This window comes from Ptychodera flava, chromosome 12 (assembly GCF_041260155.1).
Source record: "Ptychodera flava strain L36383 chromosome 12, AS_Pfla_20210202, whole genome shotgun sequence".
NCBI classification, from domain to species: domain Eukaryota; kingdom Metazoa; phylum Hemichordata; class Enteropneusta; family Ptychoderidae; genus Ptychodera; species Ptychodera flava.
Genome location: NC_091939.1, coordinates 40,105,261 through 40,123,051, shown reverse-complemented (window position 1 = coordinate 40,123,051; position 17,791 = coordinate 40,105,261). Strand labels below are relative to the sequence as shown.

Below are 17,791 nucleotides of genomic sequence, written 5' to 3'. Positions count from 1 at the left end.
TTCTAAAACGCAAAGCCACTCCCGTTGTTGCCAAAATGTTTCCGTATCCTGACATTAAAACTACAGATAGCGTTAAGGGACCGACTGTGATCTTGTTTGCTTGAAATTCTTAGATTTCTACACAGGGGTCAATGACCAGCTTTGAGAATTTCTACGTAAATGTTAGTTCCGACGAAGAAAATTTTAAGTTTTCTTTGTTCATTCCTTGATTAGCATGTAGTTAACCAATGCACCCTATGATTCATTGAAATGCCACTCGACATGAGCCATGGTCGTAATATATTCAATCCCTAACTATCCTGGATCACGTACAATATTTACCAATATTGGATGCTCTGTTATCCACACAGCGATTATTGAATTCATGAAATGATACATAGGTGCTTGCAGCATTGCTTGGATAGTCTATGGAAGGCCCAGGATCGAAGGCCGAACCTCGGTACGTACAGTGAGTAGGGAATTTACGAACGCGTCTTTATTGCTTTGACTACAAACATCGGGTAGAGATGTACCAGCGGATGATGAAGTGTCCTCTCATAAAATATAGAACTTTCTTATAAAAATACCCTGAAAAATACAGTCTTGGTCAAACGTTGCATATAGTATATTTTCATAGGGTAAAAAGTTCAACAATGTAGATGCCATTCTTCACAGGTGCGCAGCGTTGCTTGGATAGTCGATCGAAGGCCCGAGTCGGGATCGAAGTGTGAGGCCGAAGGCCGAACCTCGGTACACTGACTTGGTTGATTCCGCTATCTTCATCACAAAATCACTGACATGATGCAAGAGCGTTCGGCACAAGATAGTAGACTTATCCAGACTTGAAGGCAAACATTGATCCCATAGAACAGTATGACATGTATGTATACGTATTTACATCAGTTTTGGTGCAGACTTTAGATGAAAAGTCATACCAAGTCTCTCCACTTGAAATATTTGAAAAGCTGTTTAATTAATTGACAATTTTTACATTGCACATTTGCACCCAACAAAAAAGTTGCATGATGTTAATTTAGACGTCAGTCATTGAATACAAATCATTGTTCCAAATTACCACACACTGATCATAAGGACAAAACTCCAATATGGTAAATGATGCTTGATTCATAAAATTACATTCGAGTGCAGTCAATAATAAAAACTTTGCATGGATGTGCGGGTTATGGCGATGGCCTTGCAGCGGTGGCCATTTGCAACATCTGACTTGGCAAACGGACTTCTGCCGCTAAGATCTCTAAACCTAATAGATGTATTCAGGCAAATTTTTACATGTAAAAATTTTCATTACATGTCATACGGTCAAAGATATTTGGCGAAAAAACACTGAGATGTGTTCTGTGACCACGAATGGCAAAACGCGTAGCGATATATTTTACGCTATGGTTAACAAAGAAGTAAATGAACTCAACGCTGATCAAAGACTAACTGTCAAGTCAGACTGGTAACATCGTTAAATTCACTGAACACTTGGCCGAATATATATGTATAATAAATTGCAACGAAACACGAGGCTGTGAACATAATGATTTCAAATTCGTGCAGAGAAAAGCAGTTATAGTCACTGGTTCGTTAGTCTGGTAACCATGGGTAACGGCCTGTTAACTAGGATAATCGAACTGACAACTTGCCCGGATATTGGTATTCAAAATCAATATATTGACTGCTCCCAGATCGATGTATTTTTTACGGAATAGATTATGGGCACGGTTCGTAAAGGCATAGACAGTAGAGAAACGGGATACTGTCTATGGAAAGGGACCGTAGATGCGCACGGTAAACGAAACTTCTGTATTTAGGGGGAGGGGTTTAGCTGAATTTCGATTACCGTGCCCAAAAATCGTACTACAAGTTTTCCTATCGCAACATCTCGCTACACGTTTTTCTGTATCGCAAGATATCGCGCTACATTGTTTGGCGTGAACCAGGCCAGTACGGCACCGGCGCTACATGTGAATCAGTGCACGAGTAAAATAACGTAACAATCATTTTGGATTCACTGTTTCATTTCATTCTATTGGTTGCGCGATTGTTGAGTTGGCACTGAACAGAGATTGATTTTAGAGAGGGTATGCGGCGGGGGGGGGGGGGTGTCGGTAGCGTGTGCGTGATTTCATAGCGACGTAATCACCGATTGTTGGTGCAGATACAGAATGAGGCTTGGTTTGATTTCCAAACTTTCGTTTAGGGGAGGGGGAGGGGGTTGGGGACAAACGCACTTAGTTTTGTTTACCGTGCGCATGTTTTAATTATCCACGGCCCCTAAAGGTAATTAATTCAAACGTTATGTTAATACATATCGGAGTGTGAGCTGACGTGATCAATTCATACATATAAAGGTGTGACTTCAGAAAACTAACAATACTCACAGTTTGTACATTTCAAAGGGATTTAATGGGAAATGATCTTTCTACAGAATACGGAGAAATTTCAGCAATGAAGAGTAATGACAACTGTGATTGAAAAGCTTGGGCTGGTAGTATTCAATGTGTGAACTACAGTAATAAAAAAGTCTCATTAATATGAAGTCGTAATAATTCCCTAATCGCAGTTTCAAACATGATTCAAAAGTACCTTATAAGGAAAAAAATAGCACGTGCAAAACGAATTGCATTGTCATCACTTTTTTTCAATCGCGGCTCCAGGAAAGTAAATTGTATTTGACTTTGGAAATGGATAGATTTAAGGCATCAACCTTCACGCCTGAATGCAAGTCACTGACTTTTAGATTGCTTCGCGCTTCACCGTGTTTCAGTTATGTTAAGTACTTTGATGAAGTTGATGACACCCCGTGTACGTGAGATGATGACACCCCGGGCCGTGTACGTGAGATGATGACACCCCGTGTACGTGAGATGATGACACCCCTTGTACGTGAGATGATGACACCCCGTGTACGTGAGATGATGACACCCCGTGTACGTGAGATGATGACACCCCGTGTACGTGAGATGATGACACCCCGTGTACGTGAGATGATGACACCCCGTGTACGTGAGATGATGACACCCCGTGTACGTGAGATGATGACACCCCGTGTACGTGAGATGATGACACCCCGTGTACGTGGATGATTAAGGGGAAATTAACAACTAATTATCGATCCGTCACGTGGATTTTGGGTCAGGTCAACAAACCATTATTCTGGCCAACAAATTGTAAGCCTTGAAATCGATCGGACTTTTACAAGTACACGTTACACAAACAAATGATTTGTCAAAACGCCCAGCTGATTAAAAGAAACCGTTGGTAGTGTCAATATTTTAGAATTACTAATATTGCAGTCCAAGACTTCTTTGATTAAGACGCAATTTCTGTAAATGCGGTGTCGACAGCCATACGACATAGATCGTCGCCTCGACCCGTCCGCAACATCTTTCTTTGATGAGTGTATATGTGGTGAAAGCCATGGGGTATTTATAATGACACGATCTCTGTATGGTGTTTTGACTATCGACAGAAGAGAGCGAAGATTCTGCACCTGAGACCTAGGGTGAGCAGATTAACACAGTTGTTTGTCAGTGCCATGGCGACTTGAAGGAAGCCGTCAATTATATCTGCATCAATGGAATAGAGATAATTGCCATGAACATGTAGCATGCTAGCACTTTTATGGAGGGACTTTCATACAGCTAAAATTATCAATGTTGGAATCAAAATGTCATCTGACAGAGAGTAGGTGGAAAAAACAATTTATCACAGACTGATTCGTGTGAACACAAAGTTATTGACTTTGACGAAAAGTTAATATTGTCATAAAAACGTTATCAATTTTTTGAATTGAGCTTAAATAATGTAACAGACGATGCTGATTAAATGAAACGTTTGTGCACACTAATAGAATGTTAATTAACGTCTCAACATGCACAAGCATGGCATTTTTGAGAACGTTTAACTTATTGGCCTTTCTTCAAAAGTTGAGATTTGAACCGCGATGTCGCGGAATTCTTAGAAACAAACAATCATTAAAGGTATACAGTCACCTGCAATCTATATATGCCCATATATGGTCAAAGGGGCGTTCCTTGGTATTCAAAATGCCCATGTGAGGGCGCTGTTTTTAAAAAAGCGGCAACCCGCTTAAAATCTGTGATTGGTTAGATTTTCTCTTTCCATGGTAACTGTGGCAAAATTGGAACAGGTGACAGTATACCTTTAATGTGAACAACAACAACGCACACTTAAATGCAAACCAAAGAGTGAAACATAATACAGACCCATACTGTCAGATATATATGCATACATACATACAGATAGATAGATAGATAGATAGATAGATAGATAGATAGATAGATAGAAAGATAGATAGAGAGATAGATAGATAGATAGATAGATGGATAGATAGATAGATAGAGAGATAGAGAGATAGCGATAGATAGATAGATAGACACAGGTCGATTAGGCATTATTTGTGATGATTTTTCCTATTATTATCATAAAAAATAATTATGAATATTAATAAATTATTAATATGAATGTTACAGAATATTAAAACTTTTTTACAAACAATGTCGTCTACTTTGTGTAAATACACTGTAAATACACTGTGTAGTAACTCTCGCCGTAGACTGAACCTGGGCAATGGTGTCACTTGTATATTTTGGCATAGATTGTGAAACTATATAAGGGTTTCCAGAGGGTTGTTCACATAACCAGATTACAATGTGTAAAATATAATTTTATTAATCATAATCGTAATTTATTAATGGGGTTTCCAGACGGTATTTACACAAAGTAGATGACATTGTTTGTAAAAAAGTTTTAATATTCTGTAACATTCATATTAATAATTTATTAATATTAATAATCATTTTTATGATAATAATAGGAAAAATCATCACAAATAGACCTGTGAGATAGATAGATAGATAGATAGACCGACATATACATAAACAAACATACACACACGCACGCCTGCACGGCCACATACGCGTACGAACGTACGTACGTCGGTCATACATACGTACATACATACATACATACATACATACATACATACATACGTACGTACGTACATACATACATACATACATACATACATACATACATACATACATACATACATACATACATACAACTAAAGGCTTAACAGCGACTACTAATACATTCAAACTGTTGGATGTTTCTTAAAGCTTTGTGACGCGGTCTGATAGAATATCAACCAGAGTGAAGTGACTCCGAGTAGAGTCGGCGAAAACTGAAAGACGATACAACTACCAACATCCTCTTGATTCTGACGTCATCAGGGGACACCTTCGTCAGAAGATTTACTGTTTCAACCTTGGTCTTGCTCACATCATTTTCAAAGCAACAGGTGAGTAATTTCTCACTTTCAAGACGGCCTCCACATTTCATTCGATGTTTCTTTCTCGTTATAACGTCTGTCTCAACACCGCAGAGCGAATTCATCAGTATTTACAGTAACTGAGCCAATGAAAGCCGATTAGCAACGCTAAGTAAAGTTGAGCCTTCGCTACATGCTGACTGTGAGTGATTTCTTATATTATAAAGAATTGCTTCATAGAAATGTATATGCAGCCAATTAAAAACAGACCTGCCCACTATTTCTAAAAATGTACAGTAATAATTGCACGAGTACATATCATTTTGAAGAAACGGGACAATATAGAATTCCAATTTTCTACTTTTGAATGTGTTGATGGTTTGTAATCATTGAAGAGACGATCATTAATTTTATAGAGTTCAGGGACAGGGAAGAAATTACACAAGGTCACAGTTGTTTTGGGGATGTCATATTTGTGTACGATAAACACAAAATAGAAACATCCCAACGGTCTAAAATGACATGATGGCGCTTTTTTTAGTTTAATTTTTATTTTTGGGGTTCAAAATTCAACCATGAACACGAAAATAACTAAACACAGGACTTGGAATGTTTACATGTAATAAAAATTCTGATACCCAACAAGATGGCGACGATAGGTTTACTATCTGTCGTCCGTAGAAAATGAGTTTTCACATTTATTATTTTCAAAGTGAATGTGATAAAAAGGCTGACGCGACTTGTCTATCTGAATGCGCACGACAATGAAAAGTAAACCTCTTTTTCCCCTTAGCTAGATGTGTCTTGAACAGTTCTTACCACTCAGTACGTATTGTACCGCTAAAACCAAGTGACAGGTACCCTGGCTTTTTTTGCAAGGAGTTTTAGAAAGCGTAACTAAGACGGAGATAATAGCTGTGTACAGATATGATGACGGTATGTCCAGGCTGTAGCCTGGCTGGCTGATTGCTGATACTAATGATGTTATGACAAGTAGGCCTAAAGTGATACAATGTTGGATTTAGACAGACGCGTCAATCACTTAAGTTGCAAAGTAATTTCCAATTTTGCCAATTAAAGACCAATTCTGTTTGGATTGACTCCTGTCAACGTGATATTTGGTATCTTTCAATGCAATTACCGAAACAAAATCATCATGGGTATGTAAACGGCATAATAGGGTCTATCAAGCAAGGGTCAGCCAGAATACGATCACGTGATCATCATTGCATTTATCGTGTCGGTGAAAACATATGTACCCTTGTCATGAAACCGTATAGCTAGTATAGCGTACAGAGTATGAACTTTAATTCTGTACATATGAGGTGTTTTCATATTGTAAGCGACCAAGGCCGTACATCACTGGAAAGCTAATCACACCTTGGTTAATGACAGGGGCATCGCTAGGGAACTTGAGTCCTAAGAGATTGCATTTACACCTTTCTACACATTATACATCTTGGCCTTCGAAATAATTCAAAATTTGGCGAGAAATTGGATGTCGACTGATGGACAATACTTTTAACAATTTGAGTCTATCTCATGAGATGGTTTTCTTTGCAAGGTTGTTTCCAAAACAGCATGTGTTGCCAGATACGGCTGAATTCCTCAGTGCTAATAGCTTATGCGGAAATATTATAGTGTCGATTAATACTTTCAAGATTCAAATCTCTGACATCCATTCAGAATAGCTGTATGCTGTTTGACCCAGAGATAATTTATGCACGATGATGGTTCAATGAAACCTGTCAACATCATGTTAATCGGTATTTAGTGAAGCAGAGACACGCTAGGCTGGGATGCAGATACCCTCTGTCATCGAGATCAATAGTCACTCAAAGGTCTGGCCATAACACGACTCTACTCTGGACGTTTGAGGTATGTAGCGGATAATGGCAATTGTTATTTCAATTTATTTATTTCTCAGAAAACATTGAAAATGAACAGTACAGGTCAATGTACTTCACAAAAACACTAGTTGTTAGACCACTATAAGTCATTTTACTATTGTCGGCCCTATTTCGTGTTAAATTACTTGTCTTTAGATCGGAGTGGCCGGGTGATTGGATCGGAGAGGGTTATTTTGATTTCCATGGAGGAATGAAGAGCATGCAGGTGAGCATCTTCCATGCGTTAATTCTAGAAGTCCCTGACCAGTCCTCCCAGAAATGTCTGTCAAGTCACCAAAGAGAATGATATAGAGGTCGAATGAAGATTTTTTATGAAGGTACAGTATTATGAAATGTAAATTTACCTTTTAAATCTACATTTTACCTCGTATAGTTAAAACCTACTACAAATTTGCAACCAAAACCAATAGTGTCTGCACATACATGTATACATGAATGCATGCATGCACGAACAATTGAATGCATGTATGTAAACGTGATAACTCAAAGAAATGTACATGAAAATGTGAACTTGACATGTATTTTTTTGAATAATGCACTGCTTTGCAATAATGCATTGGGCATTCCACCAGTCCCCCCGCCAAACAGCAAGCACGCACCCTATTTGCAGAATGATTCCACGTCTTGTTCACTTGATAATCTTTAATTTTTTTGCAGAGACAGAACTCTACAAAAGTATAACACATAAACTTTTGCTATTTGTCATACTGCAGAAAATTGACAAATACAGAATTTCGTTAGCGCATTGCAAGTGCAGGAGATTGTAAACGGAACGCGCTGTCAATCATAAAAATACAATGGTGTTTGTGTGACTTATGACTGCTTGGGACAATTCTGTAACCAATTACCAATTGCCGTGCGTTCAAGCTATAGCAATCTTTATCACCGATATTTATACAGGGTTAAAAAAACAAAATCTGCAATCTTCAAATTGATATTATCAAAGTCTGGCATTAATCTGATTTCAAGTATCGAAATCTACTTTAAAATTGTAGTTTTTCATAAACGTTTTATCACTTAAAAGCGAAAATGTTTATTTGAGACCTTCTTCATCTTTCTACCATGTTCCATTCATGTAATTCCCCCGATAACCCTGAATTGGTGTTTCATTAGAGTTGCTAATACATTAATTTACTTGTTGACAAATTCAATAAAAATGCATCACAGACACTGGAGCGAACCATGTCATGTAGTTCTAACGACGCAAAATATAATTGTCGATGAGCTGAGTAAGGCTATATCATTACTTCTACACGATCTTTTGGTATTTTAGTCCAGGTATTCAAAATATCAATATGTCCCTGAATTTGAACCGAAAATCAGTGACCTTGACAATCACTTCAGAATTAATTAATATGGATAGCTTTAGGCCTACAGACCATTGAATGACACTGGTGATGTATGAAAATAGCCGATGCTGAAAGTTGGAGGAGATAAATTATTTTTGAACATCTACAGGCGACGTCTACGGGACGATTCATCAGTTTATTTTTGCGGTGATCAAGGCATCAGAATAACTTCAAACAAAATGTAAATCCTCCTTTAAGGAATTGTACTTTGTAATGTTATTAGCATGATACGCGAATCTGAGCTTGACACCTTAATAGTAATCAAAAGCTGCTACAACACATTCATCGTTGTTGCTTCGTTTCTCAACACAAATGAAACAAGTGTTCCCGCCATTCAAAGGACTTGGTTTCAAAGAAAGGCTTCTTACAAAAGCTAACTGATAACATCTTAGTATCACGACTTTTGATTTGACGGTATTATAGAAACATGGTTTCAATCAACTCATTATTCCATCGATCAATCAACTACGAGATAAGATGGAAAGTCAAAGTGACTACATCTAATGGACTAGATGGTATTTCAGTAATTTACATGATCGTTCATAAGTCCGTTCAACGAAGCCTCAGAGGCACAGCACCTGTGACGTCATTAAACAAATAACGTGCTTTAAGTGATGCATAATTCAACATTCACCAGTCTCGTTCCCAACAGTTTACCGGTATCATCGGGCTTGTAAATTAGACATATTCAACTTTTTCTCATTTTTTCAATTTCTCTATGGAAGTGCAGTGCTTTACATGCGATTGATTCAGGTGTCACTTTTTCATGACATGACGAAAACACCGAATTCTATACGTGAACAAGGATGTAAATGCACGATGCTGAACACTTTGACCATGGTGACGACCAGTGTCAGAACCGCCATGTTGAAATGTTGTTCGACGGAAAAGCGTGCCGTAATATGTAAAGTAACTGTTACATCGCAACGATATCTTTGAAGTAGGAAGGCAAACACTTGACATTACAGATCAGTGTGACGAGTAAGGTGATGAATTGGGGTTTTTAGAACAGCACTCGGGGCGACTTTTACAAACCCTTGCTAGAGATGAAAAAACTATGTTAAGCTTAGTGATTTATTTGTGACGTCAAGCAAAACTCTGTGTACATGTCACTGAAAAGCGCAAATAGTGGACGTAGCTGTAATAAGAGACAGGAAAAGGTAAAGGCGGGATAGAGAGAGATCAGAAGCAAAGATAGAGTGCAGTAAAGAAATACATGATTAGAGGAATAAGCGCATCAGTACGATTCAATACCGTCAAAGGAAATAAACGAAACGAGGTTTTCAATCTATATGGAGGTTACACTAGCGCGGGAACATACCTACAATGTTCTCCTTTGATTTTTTCACCGAGAAAATCAACTTGCCAGAGATACGTTCTGCTTCTATGGAAACAGCGCGACACTTAGAAATTTTATAATGCTTGTATCTACGTCTGTTCTTTGTTGTAATCGTTACAATGGCTAGCAACTGCTTCATCTCAAAAACCACGCAAGCTACCATCCTTGCATACAGTACTTTGATCTTCGCCCCAGGGTAATGATCCATAAACTCAAAAATGTCAATATAGCTTCTGAAATCCGTCGATTCCTGGCTTGTCTAACTGGTTTGTGTGGACATCTGAAAGGAAATTTAATTTTCTGTGTTTTCTCTCACAATATTGAAGATAATAGATTTGCGATTGTTATTGAATACAAAATATCAGTATCTTTGTTCGTTCCTCAAATCCCAAGATTTGTACATTCAACGATCCAGAGGGGTTTTAAATAACTTCCCAAGGCAAAACCTGTTAGAGAAAAGCATTAGCTGTAGTTTTAATGAAATGATTTCCACGGTGCGTACATATCAAAAGATGGTATAACCTTTATCGAGCCAGGGATAATCGAGAATGCATACATTACAGAGCCTTAACCGTCAAAAAAGCATCGCTTCGATATTTGTTACCTGTATGTTGAATGGATATCTGCCTCATTGTGTTACACATGAAGAAATGACGTAAACAATAAACCCCGTAATATGGACATCAATGTAATTATGATCCGATAAAAGAGTGCCAGTATTGAAAGCAGTGAAACAGTTATCAGCCAATTGAACATTGTTGTTGAACGAGGCTGTGACCGGCTTGCCATAAAGAGCTGACACCACGTCAAGTTGTCTATAATGATATAACGAACTTGTAGTGATTCAGTAAGGTGCCGCAATATTTCCCATCAGGAAACAAATGGTTTCTTAGCTACATTTGCGGTTGGACATTGACAAACTACAAACGACGGAAGAAGGTGAAAACTGATGATAGCATGTTAGATTGAGAGTGAATATTGCAGTAAATGAAAGCATGATTTAGCTCTGTTTGATCAATGGACAACCTATCACTGAAGAATCTATCTGAATAGCTGCTCATTTGTATTGTAGATATATCACCATCATTGTTTGCTGAATATTGTTATTGTTTAGCATATCATTCAAAAAGGGTTGATTTGCAGCAAAACAAGTTATATTCTGGAGTCGTTCGAATATACAATTCATTCTACATTGCTTTAAAATTTTCTGTCTACACAGAAGAACCAGACGTTTGCTAGGACGAACCAAGACAGAGGATTGACCGGTACATTGAGGAAGGCAGAAGTGGACGGTTTTGTCTTCTTGATTGGTGATAGTAGCTGAAAGCTCGGGTGAGACAAACACAGTCGAGACTGGATTTGAAGCAATTTTGTCTGTTTTGGGAAGGCATCTTGCTTTGACGTTTCTCTATATTTTCTTTAACGTCTGATTCCTAACGTATAAAAATCGACGATGTATGGGGCATTATCATTGTCACTTCAAACAATCGCTGATTTGAATTCTGACGTTTTCAGTAGAGAAGTTAATGACTACAGAGAAGAGTAGCATTGTAGACGGAGTATATTTCGCCATAATTAAACTATTTCCAGTCTTCACAACAGAAATTTGCACGTTGCTGAAGAGAGAAACAGAGGATTGGGCATAAAAATCGTCATGTTTTTATTATTCGCAACGAGCTCTCTGACATGACGTAGTTAGGGAAAATATTATTTCTTGGATACCTGTGCTGGTTTTTGAACAATATCATCATTACCAGTCATTGAACAATACCATCGTTACCGCCATTAGTGAATAGAAGATTTCCTTCACTATGGAAGGGCCCACAGATATGAACGATGACATTTTCAACAAAACAGTGTCGCAAGACTCCGGAATCAATGCAACAAGTGAAGAATATGTTACTGTTAAAGACGTTACTACGATACAGTATGGGACAAAAATCTATCAAGGTAATGGGTCAGCAACCTCCATAATTCCAAATATGAACGATTCCGTTGTCGAACAAACATCACAACAAACGCTGTGGAAATCTACTGGAGAATGGATGCCTTCATTGGCAAATATTTTAGACTCGACAACGACTGACGCGAATCCAATGGCAAGAAATATCTCTATTAACGGGTCATTGGCAAATCAAACGATTGTGAGCAAGTACGATAAGACTGAAGTTTCACTTGTATTGCTAACACTTTGTGTTACAATTTGTCTGTTGACAATAATTGGTAACGTGTTAATCATTGTCGCAGTGCGCATAGATTTGAGACTTAGAAAACCGAACAATTTACTGATAATAAGTCTAGCTCTGGCCGACCTGATTGTTGGCCTTGTAGTCATGCCCTGTTTTTCCGTCTATGTTGTTCTCGGATATTGGCCACTAGGGGGACTGATGTGTGACGTGTGGATATCGTTGGATTTCATGTGTTGTACAGCATCAATGCTCAATCTTTGCGCGATTGCATATGACAGATATATAGCGGTAAGTAAACCACTCAGACATCTAAAAAGTCGTTCGAAGAGAAAAGCTCTGCAATGGATTGCTATGGTGTGGATAACATCGGCGATTTGTTGGATTCCCGCCATCGTTGTCTGGCGAATGATATCGGGTGACTCAGGAAACTACGAGTGTCTCTATCTGCCCCATCCCATTTACGTTCTGGTTTCGTCTTTATTAATATACGATGTTCCAATCCTTGTTATGGTGGTACTGATCATCATGATTTATGTTAAAGTCAGGCAAAAACTGATGAAAAACACTGCTCTCTTCCAAAGAACTCTGTCATCACGTAAGACGACCAGAAATAACGCCACCAGCGGCACTTCGGCAACTGACATCGACGCTGAGATGATGGACACAGATGTCATCGTCACAAAACTGGACACAAGGTCCCTCGCAGAAAACGCCTTCAGTAAGGGTAGTCAACGATTGTCTAAAACCTTACAATCTGTTACGATCACCAACGAATATTCCTTTCAGAACGCTTGCATGGAAACAAGGGAAAATGGTGAGACTAACGAAACCATCGAAAAGAATGATGTAGCGCAAAGAAGCAATTTCAAAAACACCGCCGAAGTGTACACCATAAATCTGGAATACGGAGAAGAATTAGAGCGACATCGTCGGCATGTGAACATTTCACGTAGATTAACAATGCATAAACGGACTGCAAACACTCTAGGTATGTTGATTGTGGTGTTTCTCGCCTGCTGGCTACTATTCGTAATCTTATTCCCAGTCAACGCCTACTGCGACTGTGTGCCCATCGACCTGTACAACGCCTCCTATTGGCTGGCTTACATCAATTCCGCCTTGAACCCTTGTCTCTACGTTTTCGTCAACCAGGATTTCAGAAGAGCTTTCAGAAAGATATTCTGTAGGTTTCGAACAATGAGCAACACATCTGCAGATCGTGACCATACGCACGGCTCTCCATCACCCCAAGGCGCCGACGTGTAAAATGCATTTCTTTGGATTCTTCAAGCATATCGACTGTGTCACACAGATGTGCCATGTTGTTTTTCATGTTATGTGCACGGATCAAGATTAAGTAGTTTCAAAGATCATACTTTTTGATGAAATGTTTATGTAAACTTTGATATATCGACAATCACTGCGCATGCCTATTCTATGAATGATACTGACATATGATAGACACTTTATGACCTGTACCGCGTATTGTTGATTTATTCGAGTAATACCAATAGTCAACTAATCTTGTAAAATAATATGTATAGTTATATCAATAGTTTTAATATCTTGTCCGTTGACTTACCACAGATTTTGCACCTTTTTTGTAGGCTATAAAAACGAGTTTCATCCCAATAATGCTTATGTAAAGAAACCACGTTCCACTCTTTCGTTGATTTCACCAATTGAAATATATCATACCTGGTGGTGGTCCTGTCAGTACTGTTGATACCTGCACAACAGTTCCCCAAAATACCGGAATGTTATTCAACTTATGATTGCGAAAAATAATAGTTTTCAATATCATTGAAAAGTACGGTGGCCGAGCGTGGTTAATCCCACTTCAGCTCGTAATGTCGGTCCTATATTTGTATCACCTCTTTTGGCTGTCTTATCGCTATGTTGTTTCAGACAGAAAGCGAATTATTATCAGCTACGGCAGAAAACTTGACACAGCAAGATATCAATCAGAACGTGTTCAGAGAAAAATTCTGCGGTAATTTCTTTGTTTTTGGCTTGCGAGGTGAAGAGCGGTTTGTTTAGTTAATGACCTTCTACGGACCAGTAGCTGCAACTTTTGATGATTTTTCACTATTTTTGTTTTTAATGTCAACTGCAGTTTCTTTTTATACTCCCGAAAGCATGTTGAAGTAGAGTGTTTAAAACATCAACTCAACCTCTACATGTATACACTGCATCGTTATTGTTGTCATGTGAATTCTGGCTTAGACTATAACAGTAGACAATTCTGTACTTAGACAATAACAGACAGTACATTTTACACATATAGACACTGTATTGACTGACTAAATAGTTGGTGTTTTCAACGTGCCTTTTTTGGACAAGAAGTTTAAATTGATACATAAAAAATAGAGAAAAAAAAATCATCTCAAGATACATCACCTGTCCCTTCAATAGAGAGATATTTACAAACTCGCACGATACCAACGAGACCAAATTCGATCGGTTGATCCACGATGCCACGGTTTTAAAATCGACACCTGTTTTGCGCATGTTTCTCTCTCGATGAAGTTTGCTGCCAATAAAAATATTTTTCAGCTTTGATTTAATGATTTGATTACTGTCACAGTGATAGAGCAGTGATTGACACTAGATCATGGCCTGATAGATGTGATCAAGGTGTTGAACGACAGGCTACTGTTACAAAAATATTACCTTCTCTGAAAAGCAATACACAGTTGAATTCTCAAAAACTATGAAAAATGTGCAAGTCTTATATTTGCCTTAACATGTTAGACTTCTACAAGCCTATCAGTTATAGCTGTCAATGGCAAAAAGTGCAATGTATGGCCACAAACTGATGACGTCACCACCGCAAAGACAGAACACAGGGCAATTACTACACCCATAGCCACATACCAACGATTGGCGTCTCAGTTTGTTTACCGCGTACTACTTGTATTTCTTGAATGTTCCCGCCAAGACTTTTACAATCACAGGCAACTTTGTATCGTTAGTCTTCAGATTTCCACCTATTCCGGGTGTTACGATCCCGAACTTTGTATTTCATCTTCGTCAGTTTGATTTCTCAGTACCTGGTTTTAGCAAAGACGTAATTTCTATCTGGCCACTCGGTCATGAACACGTCTTTTTTGATTAACACTTTTCTGTAATATCTTTTCACATATTTTTAAATCGTGCCTTTGAAAGACTCTGTCATTTAATAAATTAATTATTAAATTTGGCTGATAGCATTGAAAAAATGATAAAATGTACAGCTGAGACGGGTATTCCCAAATAAACACACTAATGTTAAAATATGCTGCTTGGAATGAATTTATGCGCGATTACTATTTGTTTAGCTGGCTAATGGATCGCAAGCAAAGTCTCGATATAGTATTGCGTACTTTGACTGGTTTGACGTGCTATAGATTGTCTTTGGTCATAAATTATGTCCTTCACGGTTCCGTCGAAAGTCGTACATCTCATATTACGTCATCAATCTTACGAAATGGCAATATGCTTTTTTCAATCATTTCAACCTCTGCCTTGTCACATTTAAAGATCTTATTTTCCGTTCTCTTCAAAAGTCATCGGTATGCTTGGCAGTATTTTGTTGTCTCCAATGTACTCGTCAGTATTTCCTAACCGCCAAAGGGAGATGTTCTGCTTTACACGGGATGTACGCATGCGCTACAGTCCCCGCCGGACACTCAATACAGACGGCATTTGCTTATGTTCCGAGATGTGACATCGCTGGAGGTAATGATGTCGAATATTTTGGTCGTAATTATCAGTTGAGGTATGTGAACACTTTTTCTGTGGCAAACAAACGCCATGAGTATTAATTTGTAAACTTGACGAAGTTGCTGCCAATTTGCGATTAGTTGTGAGGGATTATTGCGATTTCATTCGTGCACCATAGAGGAAGTGGAAAACATTCGTAAGGTAAGGACCATCATGTCTTAAGTGACATTTTGTTGTACATAGTCATCATAAGAAGAAATCTGATCCTTCAAATGGAATAACGACAGAGCAAATGTACTCCATGGTCGTTGACCTATCTTCTTAATTTCCTCGTCGGTTGAAATTCGATTTCATATTGTGGAACCCCGTCTCAATAGTGTATACTACAGATTTGGAATCGTTGTAACAATTCAAGGAGATAAGAACAACGTCTAGTGTAAGTTGTATCACGATAATATAAAATTGTCTCGTATTGCCATTAGACTCATTAAACTAATGCAATAAGTGTTGATTGAAGTAGATGGGTCTGTTATCAGCACAGGAAACTGGGAAAAAACCTTCAGCCGAGGTCAGTACTCTTCAATCCAGACAGACATTTAATTTCCAAACATTGAAGTTATCAAACAACAAAAATGAAAATCAAATAGAAACGTGGACATATTTCGAATCAATCAATAGATTATGAAACATCGATCAAGAAGATGTGTTGACACATGATTTGAAGCATTTGTACAGGCGAGTCTTGATGGTCTGTAATATGAGGATTCAAGGATGACGACTCAGTAATGGATTTCTGTCATGAAACTGAACGTCATAAATGAAATACAGAACAAGGTATGAGTCACAATAATTAATTTATAGTCTACCACTTCAAGCATTGACTCATTAAACTCTCAGCTATGGACATTATTATTCGTTGCTCAGTTCAACTCTAGGGTAAGTTTATTTTTGAAACGTTTAATCTGTAAATGTTAGACTAGTTTTTAAATACCATGACACTTATACTTATATCTCGCTGCCATGTAATTTTTTGTTTATGCATTTTATTACAAAATCACGTATCTTTCAGGATCAAATATTGTTCATAATTCAAAAACGACCATGAAGGCAAGAATGTACTATGATACAACTAAGATCCACTTGTATTTCCCTGAAAATCTGAACAAGTTGTTGCTATGGTTCTAACCACATGGGGAATTTATAAAAACATAGCGTGTTCTTCAAGGTCGTGTTTGTAAACAAATACAAACTTTGTGCCGATAGAATGAAATTCACGGATTAAAACGATGTTTATCGATATTTATGCTAACATCTTGAACCAAACGAACTTAGGGAACGTCGTGAATTTGTTCCTTTGAAGAAAAACTATGTCTCTATAGACGTAGATGTTTGATACCAGAATGTCTGTGCTCGGCAAAGTGTCCAAGTACGAGTGATCTTTTCAACTTTAATTAATTTGATAGTGGTCATGGTATAACCATATTAAATCCATGTCACATCGAAACTAACGATAATTCACTGACAGGTTTCGTAAAATGACTAGGCACGGTTAATGTGATTCTTAAGTAGATAGCCAACCTAAACGACAAAGCATGTCAGACGTCAAATTAGACAAATGCAACAAGTATATTAGAATTATATAGGTAAACATGTAACTTTAACTTTTACACGTTTTTGGGATTGCAAAAATCCTGTACTGTGACTTGCTGCCGTCGAAATATTTCCTTGTTGACTTCAGGAGTGGTTTCTTTTTCCGATTTGAACCAGAATATTTTGTTGAGGACCTAGGAAATATTTTTAAAAATCTCATGGAATATCCAATGGTTCACATGGCCGTCTTAACAAACACTGACACAGGTTACCATTTACCTTGGAGTTCCATAGTATTGCCGAGTTATCCTATGAACGCAAGCATGTATATAAGCAGAATTGTATTCAAAGATGGTCTATTCCATACAGAATACGTCTAGTAGAGGTGCCGTCTATGCTCGTCTATGCTCGCTTATCAAGGTATAGGC

At 38.0% G+C, this 17,791-nt stretch overlaps 1 protein-coding gene across 1 annotated transcript; it reads left to right on the top strand.

Annotated features, from left to right (window-relative positions):
- The first annotated feature begins 11,610 nt into the window (after positions 1 to 11,610).
- On the top strand, positions 11,611 to 14,151 carry LOC139146367 (alpha-2Db adrenergic receptor-like). The gene has a single exon (XM_070717758.1). The coding sequence runs from the start codon at positions 11,691 to 11,693 to the stop codon at positions 13,332 to 13,334; it is 1,644 nt and encodes a 547-aa protein (XP_070573859.1). The 5' UTR covers positions 11,611 to 11,690; the 3' UTR covers positions 13,335 to 14,151.
- Positions 14,152 to 17,791: the final 3,640 nt, after the last annotated feature.